The sequence below is a fragment of the Microcaecilia unicolor genome, chromosome 2, assembly GCF_901765095.1.
Source record: "Microcaecilia unicolor chromosome 2, aMicUni1.1, whole genome shotgun sequence".
Classification (NCBI taxonomy): Eukaryota; Metazoa; Chordata; class Amphibia; order Gymnophiona; family Siphonopidae; genus Microcaecilia; species Microcaecilia unicolor.
In genome coordinates, this window is record NC_044032.1 from 120932529 (window position 1) to 120953685 (window position 21157).

The following is a 21157-nucleotide window of genomic DNA, read 5'->3' on the forward strand; positions in this document are numbered from 1 at the left end:
GATGATCTTTTCTTTACCTCTGAGTCAAGACTGAGACCCTGTATAGAGAGAAGTCATGTCCTGCCACCCAACACCACTGAGGTCAGGATGCTGCATGACTATTACCAAAGCAGGAGGGCAAACAGCTAGAGTTATTGATGTACACTACTGCATTAGCGCTTGCTAATGTTTTAACACATGTTATTTTACTGTAGGTCCCATTTTAAGAATTGGGATCTAATTACTGATAATGCACATTAACGGTGTTAGCGTGTGCTGGCAGGTATTAGGAACTCTATCTGTAAATCTTCAGCAGCAAAACATCTGGTTTTCATTTCTTGTTAGGTTTCTTTTGTCAGCTAGAATTCTGAAGCTTTTGCACCTTTGGCACATGAAAGTTGACTTTAGAAAAGAAGAGGGCAAGAGAGAGAGAGCACATGGGGGAAAGTGGGGATGGCTTGCATGGTGTTACATGAGCACCTGGTTTCTTGTGTCAGGAAGTCGAAGTCCTACTAGACCTCCGCACACAAGCACGGTAGAAGCCAGCAGAATAGGGACAGCTATGGTGATACCCACAAGAGAACCAAATATTATGTTTCCAAGAACAGCTGCTGCTTTGCACAGTGCATTCAGGAAGCCAAAGGCAGTTGCCCTGAAAAGAAAATAGAAAAAAAAAATCAGAACAATTGAAAGACATCACATTGAGGAAATCACTCATTTTGTACAGCTTATGAAGCCTTTACAGCATCACGCATTTACAGTGGCATAGCCATGTTGGGGGGAGGGGGGTACTTTGGACCCAGCCTCCCTCCAAATTTCAGTACCCTGAAAAGCTGGCAGAGTGCCCAAGTCCCATCAGCTGAAGTTCTCCATGGCCCAAGCCTGCCCCTGGTGTGGGGAAGTCGGCGGTGTGCCTTTCTGCCACTGATGCCAGCACCCCTCGTGTATGAACTGAGCAAATGCAAAAAGTGCCAGTGACGGCAGCTGGAAAACACACCACTGACTTATTTGCACCGGGAAGGGTTTTTGTTGTTGGGGCACCTAGTTCCTTTTGGGAGAGAAGGGAAATAAGGATTTTTATTTATGCATTTTCAAATCAACAATACAAGTTTAAACACTTGACAAGAAATAATAAAGATGACCAAAATATCTATAGACATGGAAATATCAAAGAAAAAAAATGTTTACATAATCTCTATTGATAAAGACCACAATATTTGGGCACAGATTTAATAGTAGGACAAAATAAAGGACTCTAGGTCGCAACAGCAGAAATTGTTTCCTCTTTTTCTGAGTCACTAGTTACATCTGGGAAAACCCAGATCTGCTGATCAAGAAACAACTGCTTCCGATGCCTCAAAATGTTAATATTAAATCTCTGGGTCTCCATTGAAAATGATGCAGAGTTGCAGATGTAGAAGCAATGGGGATGGATATCTCTGAGATTTTGGAAATGTCTGATGTTGAAGTCATGGGAAGGTGTACCTTATTGGTCTCTCTTGTGTTTTTTCACTATAATGTTCGTGGGATGGAACATATCGATTTTTCCGGATGTCTCTAGATGGACGCAGCTTAGAAGGAAAAAGTTATTAAGTATGTATCAGTCTGTTATTTCTTTAGGAGCACTTTCCATGTAAAGGTGTATTTCCTATCAAAATAATAGATATGTCTTATGATATTTTTTGAGGGTAAAAGGGTTCCAGGGACAATTGCAAGTGCAAAGCCCTGCCAGCTGAAGACTCTCAGCATCTCTCCCTCTTCTCCCCCGCAGGTGTTCCAGCATCCATGAACTCCACTTCCAACCCCCCCCCCCCCCAGAACTCCATACCTTTTAAAGCCTTCAGTTCTTCACCAGCAGTGAGCAGGGACTCCTATCTGCTGCTCACGCCAGCCCCAAGCCTTCTCTCTGCTGTAACTTCCTGTTTCAGCATAGGTGGGGCCATGTCAGAGAGGAGGTTCAGGGCCGGTGCAAGCAGTGGGTATGAGTCGCTTCTCACTGCTAGTGAAAATCTGAAGGACTGAAAAGGTATGGAGGGGTGGGGGTGGGGGGGGGAGAGTTCTCATCCAATTGCCTGGGTGGAAGGGAGGGAGAGATGCTGGGCAAGGGGCGGGGTTCTCATTAACTTTACATAACTCATTCTCTTTAGTGGCCTATTTTTAAAATTATTATTTTATTTTCATTTCATGCGACCCTCAGGGGGAGGAATGCTGGCTTCGGCCTAACCTCTGGTAAGCCTTGTTAAGTACCAGGGTAATATGCTCTTGCTGTTCAGAACCTGTCAACCTTGCTGCAGTTTTGAATCATGTAGAAACTGGGATAAGGGCTCTCTTTTTTTGTGTGTGTGTTGACCTCGCCCTTTAGAAACCCATTACCAAGGGTTAGTGGTTCCTGTGGCATTCTCAGAGTCAGTAGGCAGGTAGCAGACCAGGTACAGGCTAAGTCAGCAACGAGGAACAAAGTAGAGAAGAAGCACACTACTGAGCAAGTAACACCTACCAAAGTAGAAGCCGAAGCAAGGAGTCTAGGGAGAGCTCAGCTGTTAAAATGCTGGTGTCTGACATCAGCAGGGAGAAGGGGCACAGCCATAGGACAAGAGCAGGGGAAGGAGGAACCGGAAGACCAATAGGAGAGAAGCAAGGGAAGCCAGGCAGAGAGAGAGAGCAGAGCCAGGTGCATGGAAGCAAAGAAATCAAAGAGCCTGCAGCCAGAGAAGAACTACACACACATGGCTCAGGGCTGTGCCAGTCAAGTCTGTGTGTCGACGGGACCCTGCACAGCCCGAGGATGCCGCTTGCATTGAGGTAGGGGACATGAAACTTTCAGCATTCCTTCAAGTGGAATGTCTTCTAAAGAAATTAAGGGACCGAGGCTTTGATGAACAAAGGCATCAATTGGGCCGGTAATGGGGGCTGCAGCAGTAGGGGAGTGGGATTAGAAGCCTGAGTACTACCCTTCCATTTCTCTAGAACCCTCAAAGAAATAGGTACAAAGGTAAAGTTTTAGCACCGAAGCTCCAAGTTTAGCTTCACGATACCCTGCTATCTTACTCCACCGCCTTTTTGATAAAGCTTTCAATGTTTCTTCGACTTCTTCTTTCATCACCAATGGTTTCTAATTGTAAGATGCAGGTTGATACAGCTGTTGATACATTTGATCTTTGTGGTATAATGACAAAGATGATAATGACAAGATGATAAAAAAATACACCAATGACTTGGTGTATTTTTTTATCATCTTGTCTTGATTTGCTGTTATGATTGTGGTCATAACCCCTCTCAAACTTACCTTTTTCCTGGTGGTCAGCTTCTTAGCTGGCTTCTGTTTCTTTTGTCTGTCCTTTCTGAGCAGCTGGCTCTGTCTCTCTGTGCTGGCAGCTTCCAGCAGCATGGGGTTAATTGTTTCACTTTACTACAGCTGTGTGGGTGGACTGAGTTAGCTCTACCTCTCTTTGGGTGTACTGGCTTCAAGTGCTTCATGGTGTTGCACTTGGGCCTATCTGGGTCAGTGTGGGTTGGGCCTATCTGGGTCAGTGTGCTTTTGCCTAGGTCTAGGGAGTGTGACATCATCAGGGAGGGCCTTGATAAGGAAGTGGTGTTGTTTCCTTCAGAGCCTTTGGTGGTGTTTGCTTTAGGTAGGGTGGTGCAGTGTGCACTTCTGACTTTGTGTCTAGTTTCCCTGCTTGCTTTTGCTAAGGGCCAGGTTAGTGTTAGTGCAGTGTGCACTGGTGACTGTGTGTTTAGCTTTCCTGCTTTTCCCTTATGGTTCCCCTGCTTTTCCCTCTTGGTTTTGGAAGCATTGCTGTGTATAGGGCTTTGGAAGCTCTGTTGCTGATAGTACTTCAGGGTTTGGTGTTGTTAGGAACACTGCAGAGTTTGCTGTTAGAAGTACTTCTGGTGTTTGTGCTATTGGGAGCATTGCAGTCTTTGCTGTTGGTGTTTGGTGATTTAGAATCACTTTTGGCTTATGTGTTAGCTTCCCTGCTTTTTCCTTGTGGCTCCCCTGTCTTCCCTTTTAGTGCTAGGAGCTCTTCTGGTTGCTTGCCAGAGTAGTGCTTAGGAAGCACCTTGTTAGTTGTATCTAGCTTGCTAGAGCAGTGCTTAGGTAGCTTGTTAGTTTTGTGTTTAGCTTATTAGTGTAGAGCTCTGCTTGTAGCTTGGTGCTTAGTAGCACCTGTGTTAGCTTTGTGTTTAGTTCCCTGCTCTGTTAGTTTAGGGCTTAGGAAGTCCCTTTCTTGAGCAGGGCTTAGGAGCTCCTGTTTAGTATAGGGCTTAGGAAGTCCTTTTGTCAGTTTACTGTTAGGAACACTCCTGCTGGTTTAGGGCTTGGGAGCACGTAGATCAGTTTAGGTTTAGGAGCACTTCTGTTTCCAGTCCTGGTCCCTGTGTCATCCGGTATCCAGTAAGTCCTGCCAGCTACTCGAACCCAGGAGCTCAACTCCTGGGGGGCTTAGTAGCTAAGTGCAGGTGAAGCTGTGTGGTCCAGTCTAGTGTGTTCCGGTCTGGTGTGTGTTCCAGTCCTGTGTCCTCCAGTCTGGGGAATTGCAGTCCAGTGTTCCAGTCCTGTGTCCTCCAGTCTGGGGGATTCCAGTTCATGTGTTCCGGTTCGCTGGGCAGTGCCTGCAGTCCCTGCCGGTGTGCTTGCCCAGTGTTGGTTGGTGTTTTTTGCCTGCTGCTGTCGCTCCTCGGCAGCAGCCCAAGGGCTCACGTTTGCTCCAGAGCCCGGCACCGTGGGCTCTGAACCTGAGAACCTGACATTTTCTCAATGTCATTCAACATGGATCCTTGGGCATCTTTTAGAATTGCTGCCTCGGGTCTTGTAACCCATTGGATTCCAGAAATTTCACTATCCTTTCTTTGATCAGTGCCTCCATTACCTTTCCAAACACCGAGGTAAGGCTTATGGGCCTGTAGTTTCTCACTTCTTCTGTGTCTCCATTTATTGTAAAGAGACACCACATCTGCTTGTCTCGAATCCTGCTGAACCTCTCCAGTCTCCTAAACATATCTTTAAGAGGACCCACCAGAACCTCTCTGAGGTTTCTGGCCCTGTAGCTTTGTCCACTTTTAGCTTTTCATAAATGCTTTCTTTTGTGAACAATATGATTTATGAGGATCCACCAGAACCTGAGTTCCCTCAAGATTCTGGATCCCTTCTGGCACTGTAGCTTTGTCCACTTTTAGCTCTTCAAGTTGTTCATAAATGCTTTCTTCCGTGAACAGTGTGATTTAAGAGGACCCACCAGAACCTTTCTGAGTTCCCTCAAGATTCAGGGATGGATCCCTTTGTCCACTTTTAGCTTTTCAAGCTGTTCATAAATGCTTTGTTCCGTGAACTGTGATATCAACTTCATTCTCATATGTACCTTTATCAGCTGACTGAGGTCCTACACTAGGATTTTCTTCCAAACCTAGGCACAGATATAGCTGGCTTAAATCTAGCCACATTGTAAAACCACCTTGAGTTGATAGTTCCCCTCTCCCCACATCATCTCATAAACAAAAGCTACCACCTCAGTACTTGCTGTTTTAGATGAGCAATAAGATTGGGAGGGTGAGAGGTGTATAATTATGGTACAGCCAGAGACCCCCCCCACTAGAATGGTGGCGGGCCCAGTCATAGAGCTCAGGCCATTACAGACCTTGGCTGAGTCAGAAATCTGATGGCTGACATAACTGGGAGCTTACTGGAAAAGTATGGCCTAGTTTGTAGCCCGGATTGAGGCCTAAATAAGCTAAATTAGGAAAAGTTAGGTCAATAGATATGGAAACAAAATGGAGGATTTCAGCACAAAATGGAAGCCGTATCTGTTGCAAAGTGGAATTTTCTCTAATGTAAGTTAGAAAAACAAGTTGAGAAATGAGACTTTCCTGTGAGCAGGATTGTGGTCAGCCATGGTGTGAGAAAGGAAGGGTGTGGCTGGATGCAGGGTCTTGCTTAAGATTTGTGGTCAAGCGAGCTAAAGACAAAACCATGTTAGCAAGATAGAAGCTACTCATTAGCATGAGCCAATCAGTGACAACCATGACATTAGCATAGATCCAATCAGGTATATCTACTGTCATATTATCCATATCCTGAGGGCACCTATAAAAATCAGGGTATTTCCTGGTTTAAGTTAGAGAGAAAAGGGTTGCCACTCTCTCTCTCCAAGGGAAACCAAGTGTCCAGCAGAATTGACAAATTACCAAATTGCTTTCCCTTGTAAAACCTCTAATTGGTAAGAGAAATTCTAAAAGATTAGGAACTAATTAACACCTGTTTGCAGCTGGATTATTATATTCCTATAACTAATTGATTGTACGTGCCTGTTGTCAATCACTTATTTGACTTGTACCTTGGCAAATAAACTCCTCATTCCAAATGACGATTTGTGGACTTCACTTTATGATCAGAGGCTGTAAGTATAAATGCTTTTGCTATATCAGGCTGTCTTTCACTGCATTGTATAACCTGTGACATAAATCCAGTTTGTCATAAGGCTGGTATCATTTCCTTAGACCTAACATCTCTCTTAGTGGCAATTCCTTTTAGAACTTCACAACTCCTTGATTACCCCAGTACTAGTGCTATTTAGAGATGGAGTCAGATTTAAGGTCACTCCAGCCTTCTTGGGGGGGCTCGGGACCCCTCAATTCACAACAGAGGCTAAAGGTCAGTGCTGCCATTTTAAGTCCCAGAGGTGATGGGGCAGGAGTGAAAAGAGGACTGCTCTAACCCCATCCCACTAGTCACTAGGGATTACTTTCTGGGTAAGTCCTGGGGGCAAAAGGGTATCTGGGGGGGGAGGGAAGAATTGAGTGGATTGGAATTGTGGGGGCATGGCATTGGGTGGTGGATCAGAATCAGGGGGTTGGGGTGGAGTGTATCAGACGGACGATTAGAAACAGAAGGACCATAGGGACAGGGGAGGGAGCAAAGGAGAAATCACAATTGGGGAAACTGGAATTGTGTGTGTGTGGGGGGGGGGGGGGCATCTGACATTCCCTTATGTGGATCCCAGCTAATATTCCGCTGTGACCCAGATAAGTGTTTTACACAGGTCCCGGTTGAATATTGGCCAGGACCCATGTAAGTGCTGGCAGCCAGCATGTGCCCATTTATTCCCAGATATTTATTGTTGATGTCTTGACAGGGCCTGACATTGAATATCTGGGTCTAACTTAGCTGCTGATGGAGAGTGCTTTAAAAAAACGCTGACTACTGCTGACTGAGTATTGGGGGGGGGGGGGGTTGTTTATGTTTTAATTGTTTTTTTATGTATGTTTGGTTGGAACCTGCCTAGAAAAATAGGTGAAATATAAATGATTAACTATACAAATAAGCAAGCACCATTGAATATCAGGCCCACTACTGATAGCAGAGGCAGTTGCCCTGTTGAGATAACTAACATAGGGCTAGGTACATATTCCACCAAATGCTCAGTAAAGTACAATGGTACACCTTTGTATAGTACTTTAAGAACTAAACAAAGAATTTTTAATTTTGATCTAACTTCAACAGGGTGTCAGTTTAAATTGTGAAGAACCAGGGTAATATGCTCTTGCTGTTCAGAACCTGTCAACCTTGCTGCACTTTTGAATCATGTAGAAACTGGGATAAGGGCTCCCTTTTTGTGTGTGTGTTGACCTCGCCCTTTAGAAACCCATTACCAAGGATATGCAGTTAATAACAGACTACATTAAAAAAAAAATTGTGAGACCTGTTTGTTTAATCAGATGTTTCATAACAGGAAGAATACTTTACACCAATTTTTATGATGTCTCTTCATTTACTTTATTCATTTAATACATTTCTTTGTATCATTGATTTATTAATATACTAGGAAAAAAGGCCCGTTTCTTAATGCAATGAAACGGGCACTAGCAATGTAATGAGTTCCTGCCATTAATGTTTCCATGGTTGTATTCTGAATATAATTGTTGTTTACATGTGTAAGATTTCTTTATATACAATATTTTTTGTGTAAACTGTGTTTACAATGTGGTAAAAGTTTTCCTTGTTCAGGCCCTTCAATCAGTTTAACAATCACATCAGAAGAGCTCCTTACTCGTGAGAATGCAACGTACAGTTGCCCATGTGAGAGACTGAGAGTGACAGTGTGTTTTACAGACAGTGTAAGAGAGAGATACACAGAGTGATTGAGTGTGTGTGTGTGATGTGTGTGAGTGACAAAGTGATTAAATGTTTGTCTTCCCTTCCGTTCTATGCACTTGCCTCCACTGATGTTCGTACCTCCCTGTATATGATTGTTTGTTAGAGATTCAATCCACTCCACTTCCCTCCTCCAAGTTCCGTTCTGTCTGATTGGTTCTTCGTTGACAGTGAGAGCCAATGAAACGCTGAACTACAGACTTACGAACCCTGCACTGCCACAGTGCCACGGAGTCAGCTTCAGAATGTTGGAGGTGCTTTTTATTATATAGGATTTCTCAAATTTATCAGCTGCCCTTATCCATTCAGATCCATCTCTCTCTCTCACCCAGCCCACCTATCCATACAGTTCCATACCCCCAACCACAGCATTCCCATCTCACAAACCCTCAAACTCACAGATTAGAAGTCCTTGGAAATGACTGATGGAACAACTAAGTCTTAACCGTCTTTCTAAATAGAAACAAATCCAAGAGAAATCTAACATCCCCAGACAATGCATTTCAACCAGCAGGTAACACCATGGAAAAGACCAGTTAACTCACGATAAACCATGGGCCTGATATTCAGCCCGTGGTGCTAAGTGACTTGCAAGCCACAGGCTGAATTAACCCTTGATAGTCAACGTTGGGTTATGTCCAGCCTCCGACAATGGATATCCGGGTTAGTGTGGCAACCCGTAAGTTAACCCTGCGAATAAAAATAGGCCAACCTTTTTGCTGTCTTAACTTTATCTGTATGCTTAGCCCATTGCGGACTGAATATTGCACCTAAGTAGTGGCTCCGCCCAAACTCTGTAGCTGGGTAAGGAATAGCCGGTTAGAACCAATATTCAGGAGCACTACCTGGTTAAGTGCCACAGGATATCAGTGGCTGGTCAGTTCAGCGGAATTTAACTGGGCAGGGGCATCTTCTGCATGGTTAAACCTCATTGAATACTGAATCCCACATTATAAAAATCCAATCTATAAATAAGCAACGCCTGGATCACCTTCCACAAAGCCTGCGCAGCCAGATACAGATAGAGCAAAAAATATCCATGTTATATTTCTTCTCAGAATTTTTTGCTGTTCTTTTAACATATGTCATTGTTCTTTTACTGTTTTTGTATATATATGTAAGTACATTATTTTTATCGTAGACTCCTGAGGCAGGCACCCTGTAAGCCGAAACACGGTTGCCGTGTTGAGTCTTTTTATGTAATTGAAGAATAAAGTGGATTTGTTGAACCAGTGGCTTGTCCAGCTGCCCTTCGTTTCTCCACTTTCACACTCCTTGTCCACTCTTTGTGGGATTCCCTCTTGTTCAGCTACCGTTTGGTTCCTGCCCTTACTGCCACCCATTTTGTAAGCAACAAAGGCTCATAGCACATAGTAATAACAATTATTTTCTGCCGTGTGTTTTGGACGTGCGCAAAAATTAGAATTACCACCTGTGGCACACGGTAGCCGGGCGATAGTTCTAATTTGACACACGTTGTACGTGTGTAGGCCCCTAACACATAAATTAATAAATAACCTCAAGAATTTCTCACACCATTTGCCAAAGTTCAGTATGGAGAGAAATAAAATGTAGAAATAAGGGTCAACAAACACCTTTTAACTGGCCTAAGCAGTGGCATACCAAGGGGGGGGGGGCGGTCCGCCCTGGGTGCACGCCGCTGGGGGGGTGCTGCGGCGTGCGCCTGTCAGCTGAGTTCGCTGACTTCGCTAACTTCGCTGCAGCTCCCTCTGCCCCGGAACAGGTTACTTCCAGGTTACTTCGCATCGGCAATCCGCCCCGGGTGTCATGCCGGCTAGGATCGCCACTGGGCCTAAGTAAACACATCTGTGACTAGTCAGTCCAATAAAGAAAGTGCCACCTGCAACTTGTTTGCTTGATCCTTTATTTCTACATATCCAAATTAAATGGCACGGCAATCACAATGCTTTGCTTGGGGGAAAAAGAATGGTAAGAGAGGCTTACGTGAACACACCTTCTGTCTGTAGGGTATAACTCGACGGTGACCACATCTAGGGAGTTCCATGCAGAAATGGTGAGGCCGTTGTACAAACAGAGCATGCCTAACATTAGTGCCTTGCTGGTACCAAACCACAGGAAAAAGCAGCTAATGCCAGAAAGGACCATGGAACCACCTGCACGAGAAGAAGCTGCTCATTATTCCACTCCTTGCACGGATCGGTTCACGTCTTTTTGTTTTTCTTCTTTCAACAATTTAGCCGTTACCTCATACTTAAACTTTAAAGAGCATAGAATCATTTCCCTCTCATATTACAGGATTACAGCTAGCAAGTTCAGAAAAGCAAATAAAAGTTTGTTGATAAAAGATTAGTGAAATTTTACAGCATATTAAAAGTTGTTGGGGCAATTTTGAAAACTGTGCAGGCAGGTGCAAAGTCTGCAGGTGTTTTTACTCACAGATTTTGCATAAATTCTAAGAAAGGAGATATATTCATATTTTCTGTTTGAAAGTTGCTAAGGAAGGAGTACACCTGGTTTTTCTGTGGAAACTTTTTCCAGCAAGAACAGCAAGTGTAGTTTTGAAAATACAGAACCACACATGTTGTGGCCTCCTTCGCCCTAGGAATGTCTCTATTAAAATGCAGGTGAAAGTATCCACTACAAGTTGGACAATTTTCAGACAACCTACATATCATTTTTTTTTCACATAGCCTGCTCTGTGCATACATTGCATCAGCCAACAAGACTGGTTTAATTATAGTAACACACTCTGTAATAGGGGTTCTCAACCTAGGCCTTGGGGCACACCCAGCCAGTCAGGTTTACAGGATATCCACAATGAATATTCATGAGATAGATCTGCATGCACTGCTTCCTTGGTATGCAGATCTATCTCATGTATATTGTTTGTGGATATCCTGGAAGCCTGCCTGCCTGGGTGTGCCCCAAGGACTGCGTTGAGATGCAGTGATCTACAGTATCACAACTATGATTAAAAAAAAAAAAAGACTAAAATGAATTAAGTATAAAAACATGAAAGGTCAAAAATATTTTTTTTCACTGCATGAATGTATTTTTTATGAAGAGTTTAAATTCTGTTCTGATTAAACACTAATGAGAAAGGCTGTTCCGAGGATTGCTAATTAATATGATTTTCAGCTCTTCTCTAGACTGCATTCCAGTTTTTATTGTAACTCACAAACTGAAAAATGTATGTACATAAATACCTAGCATGGTTAAACGTCCAATTCTGTCCATCAGAAGAGCAGAAACAATGTTCCCTGGCAACACTGCCAGCGTCCCCAGGAAATTAACAAAATAAATCCAGTAGGCACTGTAGTCATCATCAAAGGTTATTTGACATCCTGTCTTGATGTGGTGGAATGTGCATTGTATAAAGTTACAGTCGACAAACTTATATTGTTCAAAATCTGTGGAACGTAAACAAAGGGAGAGGAGAGTAATATGCACTGCCTCATAACCCTGCTTAAATCATCCTGGCTTACATGACTCAGTATTTAATATGAATGTCTGGCTTTTTAGATAGTAGCATTTAAAATGAATGGAAAACTCACTCGCTCCATCTTGGAGCACAGAAACTTGAAGGCAGATAAAGGCCAAATGGCCAACCCAGTCTCAGTGGCGTTCCTAGGGGGGCGGACACCCGGGGCGGCGCCCCACCCCCCGGGTGCAGCGCCCCCCCCCCCCCGATGCAGCGCGGACCCCCCCCCCGGCGAAAGAGCCCCCCCCCCGGGTGCATGCCGCTGGGGGAGGGGGGTGCCAGTTTACTAACTTTGCTCGTTCGCTGCAGCTCCCTCTGCCACAGAACAGGAAGTAATCTGTTCTGGGGCAGAGGGAGCTGCAGCGAACGAGAGAAGTTAGCGAACTCTCAGCACTCATGCCAAAAGAGCTGTCTCTTGGCATTTGTAAGATGTAATATACAGAGGTACGTATGGAAATGCTTTTTAATCAGACCGGTGGAACCCAATACAACTGGGGTAATTTCTGTATCTTTCCACCGCATTTGCTAATTGCATTTGTTTGTATTTGAGGGTCTTCTCTTTTTTCACACCGGATACAGAATAGTCACATGGTACCAACGCCTCTATTGGTAACACTTCTTGTGCTTCCTAAGTTTCTGTTAGGTGTTTCTGTATACAAAGAAGTGAATTTAAGTATAATCAAGGATTTTGCCTCTAGAAGTGCACATTTGTCTTAGGGTCTCAGGCTCCCTATCCCACATCCACTAATCCTATTTCCTTTCTTTCCTAGATAGGAAATCAGGAATCCACCCTTCTGAAATCTAACGTTTTAGTCAGATAGATTGTTTTCATCCCACCTGTAGATTCACTTCTTGCAGCTGCTTTTAGGTCTTAAAACATGTTCCTCTATTGAGAAATTTACATTGGCTGCCACTCCGAGTGCGCTTTGTATTTAAGATTGCTTGTATGGTATTTCAAATTTTACATGGCTATTGTTTGGTTTCCCATATTCATACATACCATTAACATACCGAGCCTGCCGTGAGAATTCTCGTTTTTGTTCTACTCTATTATTGGGTTTTCCAACAACTAAGAAAGTTTGATTCAAAAGGGTTTTAGATGGTTCATTTGCATACCAATCTAGTAAGATTTGGAATTCAATTACGGAGCAAATTTGTACTCTTTCTGGATGTTTTTTTGTTTTGGAAATTATTGAAAACCTATTTGTTTGACAAATTTCTGAATATGTGATTTTTGTTATTGAACTCTTAGATTTATTGGTTACTGTATTCTTATGTTTAAATCATTTTTATTGGAACTGCAATTACATTAATAACATGTACAACATACACAAATTTCTGTTTGCTGAACTCAACCTGCTATATTACAGTCAATGTTTACAACATCTATCCAAATACAGTTACATGTCCCATGTGGTTTGCTTTTTCTTTTTTTTACTAGTTTTCTTCCCCACCCTTCCCTCCCTCTTCTCTAGCCCCCATGCTCATTCCTGTGTGTTCTTCACCCCCCTACATCCCTCCCCCTCCCCCTTCCTGTATGTGTATCTTATACATGTGCTCATCCATCTTCCTCCAAACCTCAGGGCAGCCCGTTGAGCACTTGACTACGCGCCCAGGGTGATATCTTGTTTATGTATTTCCCCCAGATACTTAGGAACCGTGTCCTTCTCCTTGGTGTCAGGCGTGCCCCTCTTGCCTCCCAAATCATCAGTTGATGTAGTCTATTCCTCCAGTACCAATGAGAGGGAGGCACGTCCACCACCCAGTGGTTGAGAATGCACTTTTTCCCCACTATGCATGCTTTGCTCAGAAACATCCGCTCCCCTTGGGTCCCAACCCCCCACTGCCCAGGGATACCCAGTATCATTTTCGCAAAGGTGAGAGCAATTGGGTACCCCAGCACCTCTCCCATGTATCTGCCCAGTTTCCACCAGAAGGCTTTGAGAGATCTACACTGCCATAGGCAATGCACCAGTGTTGCACTGTTCTGTTTACATTTCGGGCAGCTATCTGAAGACACTACTTTAGCATGGAAAGCCCTTCTAGGAGAAAAGTACGCTCTGTGTAAAATTCTAAACTGACACTCTTGTAGTTCTGCACTATGGACCACCTTCGGTATATCCATCAGTGCTTGCTTTATATGATGCTCAGAAATTTGTTGTTGCGCTTCCGCGCTCCACCTTGTTGCCACCTCTGATACCTGCTTTTCTGGTTGCCCTTTCTTTAACTCTCTGCGGAACCCGGAGACTGAGACCTGCCCCAATGCATCCCCCTCCATAAATTCCCTGAGTTGTCTCCCAAATCTAAGGGACAACCCCTCCTTCACTAGGCTACGCACATAATGTGCTAATTGTTGGTAGGCAAAGAGCACCGCCAATCCCCCCGAACATCTTTGTTGGAAATCAGCCAATTGGATCAAAGTGCCATCCTCTTGAAGAAAACTCTCTACTAGCTCTACGCCCTGTTCCTGCAATCTACGAAACACAGCATTTTCCCTGCCTGGGGTGAAATCGTCATTCCCAGCCAGTGAAAGGAATACACTGGAACCTGGGTCCTGTCCCCACCTTTGCAGTAGTTCCCGCCACACATTCCGCAACGGCCCCAGCAACATGCTTTCTCTGAGTCTAACAGGTAACTGCCCTAGCCTTTTAACATGGAGTAAATTGTTCATATGCCATGGGTAGAAATATGCCCTTTCCAATCCTACATCCGTATATGTGGTCGAGCCCAGGAGCCAATCCCGCAAATGTCGCAGGAGGCATGCCTGGTTGTACGCCCGTATATCCGGCAATCCTAACCCCCCACCCCCACCCTCCAGTTCCCTAATAGCTGTTGCCACTTCATCTTGGGTTTCTTGCCAGCCCAACAAAACTTTTGGTTACTGTATTCTTTTAATTTTGTATATCTTATGATAAGAGGCAGGATATAAATGCCAAGAATAGAATAGAATCAAATTCTCTTCAATTATAACCTTATTGCTTCTAACCCAAGACATCTACTATCTTGTCTTTCTTCATTAAATTGCATGTTTCAGTCAGCCACACTGCCCTGACTGCATCTGCTCCTCAGATGAAGCATAAATTACATGTTCCACAGAGCCCTGACAAGGGGCATCCACCTTAAATGGCAAATTTCTGTGGACAGCAGAAAATGCTCCCAATATGCTCCTGCAGACCAGTGGCCTAGCCAGAAAGCAATTTTTGGGTGGGCCAGTGCGTAGGTTGGGCGGGCATGCATTTCCTCCTCTTCCCTTCTTCCCTCCCACACCCCAATGACATTTAAAAATTATATAATTTAGCTGGTGAAGATCCACAGCCTGCCAACTCAAGCTTAGAAAAGCACAGTCAAAAGCAGCACTCTGAGCGAATGACACTGGCACTCCAGGCATGCTCAGTTCTCAAACATGAACTGAACATGCATGAGAACTGAGTATGCCTGTGGTGCTGGTGTTAGCGGTTTGGAAAACTGCTACTGCCTGCCACTATTTTCTGATAGGGGTTCGTGGCCTGTGAATATCTTCAGCCGGCAGGGCTTGGAGACCCCCGCCAGCTACATGAATGGTATGCCTAGGGTTGCCAACCTTTTCAAAAGATAAAAACCTGGCATCTGCAACCACCCTGCTCCACCACTGTTCTGCCCTTTGCCACATCCTGTCCTGCCCCTAACAAATAACTACAGTGAGGGCAGCAGTACAGGATTCAGCACCTGCAGGCCACCTTGAGGACTGGGAGGGGATATTATAACAGCTTGTACTCTTCAGCCCCCAATAAGCCACAGCTCCATCTACAGTCCCTCAGTATACATATGCTTCCTCCAAGCCACACCCATACCACACCTTTTATAAACCTATGTGTGGTGTGGATTTCCACATGAAAAATGTGGTTTTTGAAATCATCATTTACACACGCATGAAATCTACACATGCACATGACTGTTATTTACATGTGAAGATGTTTCTAAAATTACTTTAAATATGTTCAAAAACTAAAGTCTCCTGTCAGAAACTGGGTTATACTTATCAGTTTTCCAATAAGAACTTGCAAGCTATTTAAACTGATTGCCCAGGGAGTCATTTTACATGCTGTTAGCATTTTGCAATGAGAAATAGGTATTTAGAAATATGTTCAGAAAAGTGCAGGCAGCCTACACTTTAACTGCATACTTTAACCTGAAATAAGTGTATATTTTATACAATACGGGGACAATTCTACGATACAGCACTAACATTTACTCACTCATTGTGTATGTAAATGTTTAGAATCAGTGGAGTTAGCCATGAGGGGGCCTCCAGGGCGTTGGCCTTCTTACTTTGGATTCAAGACCTCTCCAAAATTGTGGCACCTGTGGAAGGCTGGCGGGGATGCTTGAGCCCCTCCAGCTGAAGAGATCCACTGCTCGAGCCCCTTCTGTGCAGACTGAGCAATGAGAAAGTTGGTGGTGTTCTTCAGTCCCCAATCTCAGCACTCCTGCGCATGCTCAGTTCAGTAGCATGAATTGAGCATGTGTGGGAGCGCTAGCGTTGGTATCTGAAGGATGCTGCTGACTTCCTTGCTGCTCAGGCAGCACAGGCACAGGAGGGGGCTCTGGCAGTGGACCTCCGGTTCCTGGAACTTGAGCATCCGTGCCAACAAAGGAAGGAATGGTGCCGTGGGGAAGGGGGAGGAAAACAGCTGAGAAGAAATACTTGATCCCCCCCCCCCCCATTCCACTCTGGGGCCCACTCAAAAATGGACTTCTGCCTATGCCCCTGTTTAGAATACTAACATATGCTAACATATGATCAGGTCTGACTTATTTCCCTTTCTATGAGCAAATAAGTCCATATGAGTGAGTGCCCTGCTCTCTGCTGAACAGATTTCCTTTCTGACTTACCTGTGTTATAAAATAAGGTATTAATAAAGGTACAGTTCCTGAAGTATGTGTTCAATGAGGTGACATCTTCAAAGTCACAGTTCTCAAAAACAGTCTCTCTGAAGTCGACAGATTTAAACTTCATCATAATAAACCTGTGCAATGGAATTAGAAAGATTTCTGTAAGTACCGGAGAACAGCTATATGGGGGAAAGGGTGGGGTTTGGGCGTCATGGTGGAAATGTGCTGTGATGTTGTTTTAAGATTGGTTCATTTTACGTTATAGATTTCAGATTCAATAAAGAATTTTAAAAAACCCAAGTTAGGTGGCACTTTGCTAAGTTGGTAGTGCTAGTCCTTCTCTAGCCACTGACGTAGCCTTTCTGAACCTCACGGAAATTAACATATTTGAGTGGCTTTCATAGAAATACCGCCCCAACAATTAGCACTGCCTTCTGTGACCATAGGAGCAGCCACATGACTGACTGCTGATGTGACATTCTAAAAATGAAAAACGGTGTCTCAACATAGGCAATGGCCTACATGTATAAGAGTACTCTGCTTCACTTAGCACTTGCTGTGTAGCATACACAAAGGGGCCCTTTCACTAAACCATGGTAGAAAATGGCCCTAGTGTGTTGTAATGCAGGGCATTTCCATCTGCTAAGACCACTTCTATAGCGGCCTTCAACAGAAGTAAAAGAAAATAAAACATAGAAAGGAAAATAAGATGATACCTTTTTTATTGGACTAACTTAATACATTTTTTTGATTAGCTTTCGAAGGTAACCTTTCTTCATCAGATTGGAAATAACAAATTTTGATAAATAACAGTATATATAAGTGAAACATCAAAGCATTCCAGTGACAGTCTCACAGGATAGCGGCCTTAAAATCGCTATTTTTTTAATTTATTTTTTTTTAAGCTGTGCACTAATGTAAACATTTGTGTGCAGCAACTGGAAAAAAAGAAAACATGTGAGCACTTCAGTCTCCTATTTTGGAGGCAACAAGGGCTTCCATGTTAAGCCCACGTAAACCATTTAGCATGCAGTAATATCAGCTTGCTAACTGGTTTACGCTTCCACGCCCATTCTCCTCCACTTGCCAACAAAATTTTAAAATATAAATGGTGCGTGAGTACTGCAAGCTAATGGCAAAAAATAATGCAAGACACTTAAATGCATCCTGTCTTAGGCCATTTTTGTTATATTAAGCACACATTAGCATTTAACACAGCTTTGTAAATAGGCACCAAAACTATTAAATTGTAGAGCTTGATGAATGAAACTACAGTCAGTCAGATAGCATCACCTTTTCCTTTTGATACTCTTATATATAGGAGTTTCAGCTTAAGAGAAATCACAGGTAACCAAAATAAGTGGAAGTGAGGATCATTTTTTAATTATCTACAAACATTATTAGTATTTTTGAGGGTGTCATGAGTCCTGCTGGATAGCAAAGATGACAAAGAAGCCCCCTAAGTCAGTCATTGGGATCAATATCACCATGTTGAACAAGATTTGCGCTTTGTAGTACTACTTAAGATCAGTTTGCAACAGTGGCCGGGGAGGGGGGGGGGGATGCCCCAGCGATACTCCTGAGAAAAGAACAGCAGTTCATTTTTAATTGGCAGTCAGTGTCCCCAACAGGTCTTAATAAAGAAATTGATTGGTGGTTGTTAGTTTAAACTCCCCATGTTGTGTATTTTTTGGGGGTGGGGGGTGGGGTGGAGTTAGAGGTAGTCTGAATGTGCATGTGTCAGCGTTTGCTGTAACGTCAGAGATTGGAGTGGCGAGTCGTACCACCAGGTAGGCATGATAAAATTGTTTAAACATTGAATATTAAATACTTGATTGGAATGCAGCATAGGCGTAGACTGGGGGGGGCGAGGGGTGGCAATGCCCCCCAAACGACGACGAGGTGCCGCCGCGCCATTAGTTTAAAAAAAAAAAAAAACACATGCAGGCACGCGCTCCTCTCCATCCGCTTGGCTTCCCTGCCCTCTCTGTCTGCGTCCCGCCTTCCTGCTCTGACGTCAGAGGAAGGCGGGACGCAGACAGAGAGGGCAGGGAAGCCAAGCGGATGGAGAGGAGCGTGTCCGTCTACCCCTCTCTCTTCTTCCCTCCCTCCGGCGCAGGTAGCAGTCTTTTTCAGCGTTCCTGGCAGCGGTAGCGATGTACACGCTGCCTTCAGCTCTGCCCCAAAGCCTTCTCTTCAAGTTCATGTTCCCGCATAGGTGAGAACAGGAACTTGAAGAGAAGGCTTCCGGGGCAGACAGAAGGCAGCGTGTACATCGCTATCGCTGCCAGGAACGCTGAAAAAGACTGCTGCCTGCGCCGGAGGGAGGGAGGAAGAGAGGGGGGTAAACGGAGTCATGATCTTGGACCTCGCGGGGGGGGGGGGGCAGTAGAAGGAAGATGGATGGAACTGGGAGGGGTGGGGAGCAGAGGGAAGGAGCGAGAGATGGATGGGACTGGGAGGGGTAGGGAGCAGAGGGGTGGACCAGGAGATGGATGGGATTGGGAGAGGTCAGGCACAGCAGAGGGAAGGAGCAGAAGATGGATGGGACGGAGGGATGGTAAGCAGAGGGAAGGAACAGAAGATGGATGGGACTGGGAGGGGTGGGGAGCAGAGGGAAGGAGCAAGAGATGGATGGGACTGGGAGGGTGGGGAGCAGAGGGAAGCCTACTGGAAAGAAGACACTGCATAAAACAGAAGACACTGGGACCAAAGCGAATAGAAAAACTAAATGATCAGACAACAAAGGTAGATAAAAGTATTTTATTTAGAATTTATTAATTGAAATGTGTCAGCTTTTTGAAATGTGCATCTGTGATATTTTGCCTGTAAATTTCAATTCCTTCCTCCATATTAGCATATTCATTTGCATATGTATATATGCAAATGATATGCTAATATGCTCCGCCCATTCTTTGCCCCCCCCCAAATGAAACAGTCAAACTACGCCTATGGAATGCAGCTTATTTATTTATTTATTTGCTGCATTTGTACCCCACATTTTCCCACCTATTTGCAGGCTCAATGTGGCTTACACTATGTTGCAAAAGGTATAATCATAAATAGAGTAAGAGGTATGGTCTAATTTAACATATTACTATGTAAGAAATTAGGTAGATAGGTCAGTGGAATTATTTACATAACACAAAATAAAACAGGTAAGATATAATGACCAATAGTGATAATGTGATTAACATAATCAAATTAGAAGGGATCAGTATTAGTTGGTTTAGATATAGAATGGAATCAAGTCATTAAGGAGGATTTTTATTGTAAGTCTCTTCGAACAGGTGTGTCTTCAATAACTTCCGGAAGGTTGTCAAGTCATGCGTTGTTTTTATAGCAATCGGTAGTTCAGTGGCGTAGCCAGAAGACAATTTTTGGGTGGGCCAACAGGTTGGATGGGTGGGCACTAGAGTTGCCAACTTTTTTGAAAGAGAAAAAACAGCAACCTGATGCACCCATGCTCTGTCCCTACCCCAATCCCCATAACTTCAATGAGGGTTGCAGTGCAGGCTTCAGTGGCTGCAGGCCAATTGAGAGCTAAGGGAAGTACAACAGACTGCACTATTCAGCCCCATTGAGCCACACATTCTGCATCCAGAGAACCTCCTGGCTCTCCACCAACAATGGATACAGAGCACAGCAAGGACAATTCTCCATAAAACTCATCATACAAAGAAATTTTGTTTTCTAGTGTAATCTCAATTACAGACATATTATAAATTAATTTTAAAAATATCTATAAAACAAAAGTCACTCAGAACCTAGAGCAAATCTACCATGCCAACACTAACTTCCAAAAACAAAGATCCTAACTATGAAAAAGAAGTGCCTTAAATATTATAGTAGGGCCCTAAAATACAAATACATTTATCAGGAAAGCTGAACAAGCCAAAATACTATAGAATGCTACATGGAAACTTCATGCTAACAGAATACCTCAGTCACACACACAAGACACAAATGCCAAATACAGAATAAGTGACCACAAACTCTAGAAATATAAATTAAAGGAAGCCCCAAGAAACTAGACCTTGCATGTAGTACAACACCAGAGCAACAAGAAAGAAAGGCATTTGCTTCTGTGCAAAATATAAAGATGGCACATGCCAGGGATGGTGTTAGGGGATGGAACTAGGGCAATTGTGCTTGGTTCCTTGGCCAGAGAAAGCCTGCATGCTGGAAGCTGAAGGCGCAGCCTGGTAATGGACTTTGGGGTCCTTTCCTAGATTTCTGTCCTGGACCCCAGCCATGATTAACATCAACTTTGGCAAGATGTACATTTCAAATCCAACATGTTATATTCACAACATTGAAAATAAAATATTTTTAATACCTTTTTGTTGTCTGGTCATTTTTTCTCAAATCATATTGGTCCCAGTCTCTGGTTTCTCCTTCCCTCTGTCTTCTCTTAACTCATTTGCCAGTGTCTCCTATTTGACATTTCTTCTTTCTTCATGTCCATCATCCATCTCCCATCTCTGTTTTCCTATATTTCCTTGTCCAGTATCTCCCCTGTGTTCATATCCCCTCATCCATCATCATTCCTCTGTGCACCTATGCACCCCATGCCCAGCATATCCCTTCTGTGTTCCTATTCTCCCCCTTGTCTGGTATCTCTCCCCCCCCCCCCCTCTGTGTCCATATACCCCCCTCTCCAGTGTCCAGCATTTTATCTCTATTCCATA

General features: G+C 43.9%; 1 protein-coding gene across 2 annotated transcripts in view; it reads right to left on the bottom strand.

Annotated features, from left to right (window-relative positions):
- Window positions 1-447: 447 nt before the first annotated feature.
- SV2C (synaptic vesicle glycoprotein 2C) overlaps window positions 448-21157 on the bottom strand; it is a 239217-nt gene continuing 218507 nt past the window's right edge. The window contains exons 9-13 of one of the 2 annotated variants that reach the window (XM_030192297.1): window positions 20997-21026; window positions 16467-16602; window positions 11320-11523; window positions 10107-10266; window positions 448-631 (exon numbers count right to left, since the gene is read on the bottom strand). In XM_030192297.1, coding sequence (XP_030048157.1) covers window positions 448-631; window positions 10107-10266; window positions 11320-11523; window positions 16467-16602; window positions 20997-21026 — 714 coding nt within the window. The remainder of the gene's footprint in view (window positions 632-10106; window positions 10267-11319; window positions 11524-16466; window positions 16603-20996; window positions 21027-21157) is intronic. The other variant, XM_030192296.1, reaches the window with a different exon arrangement.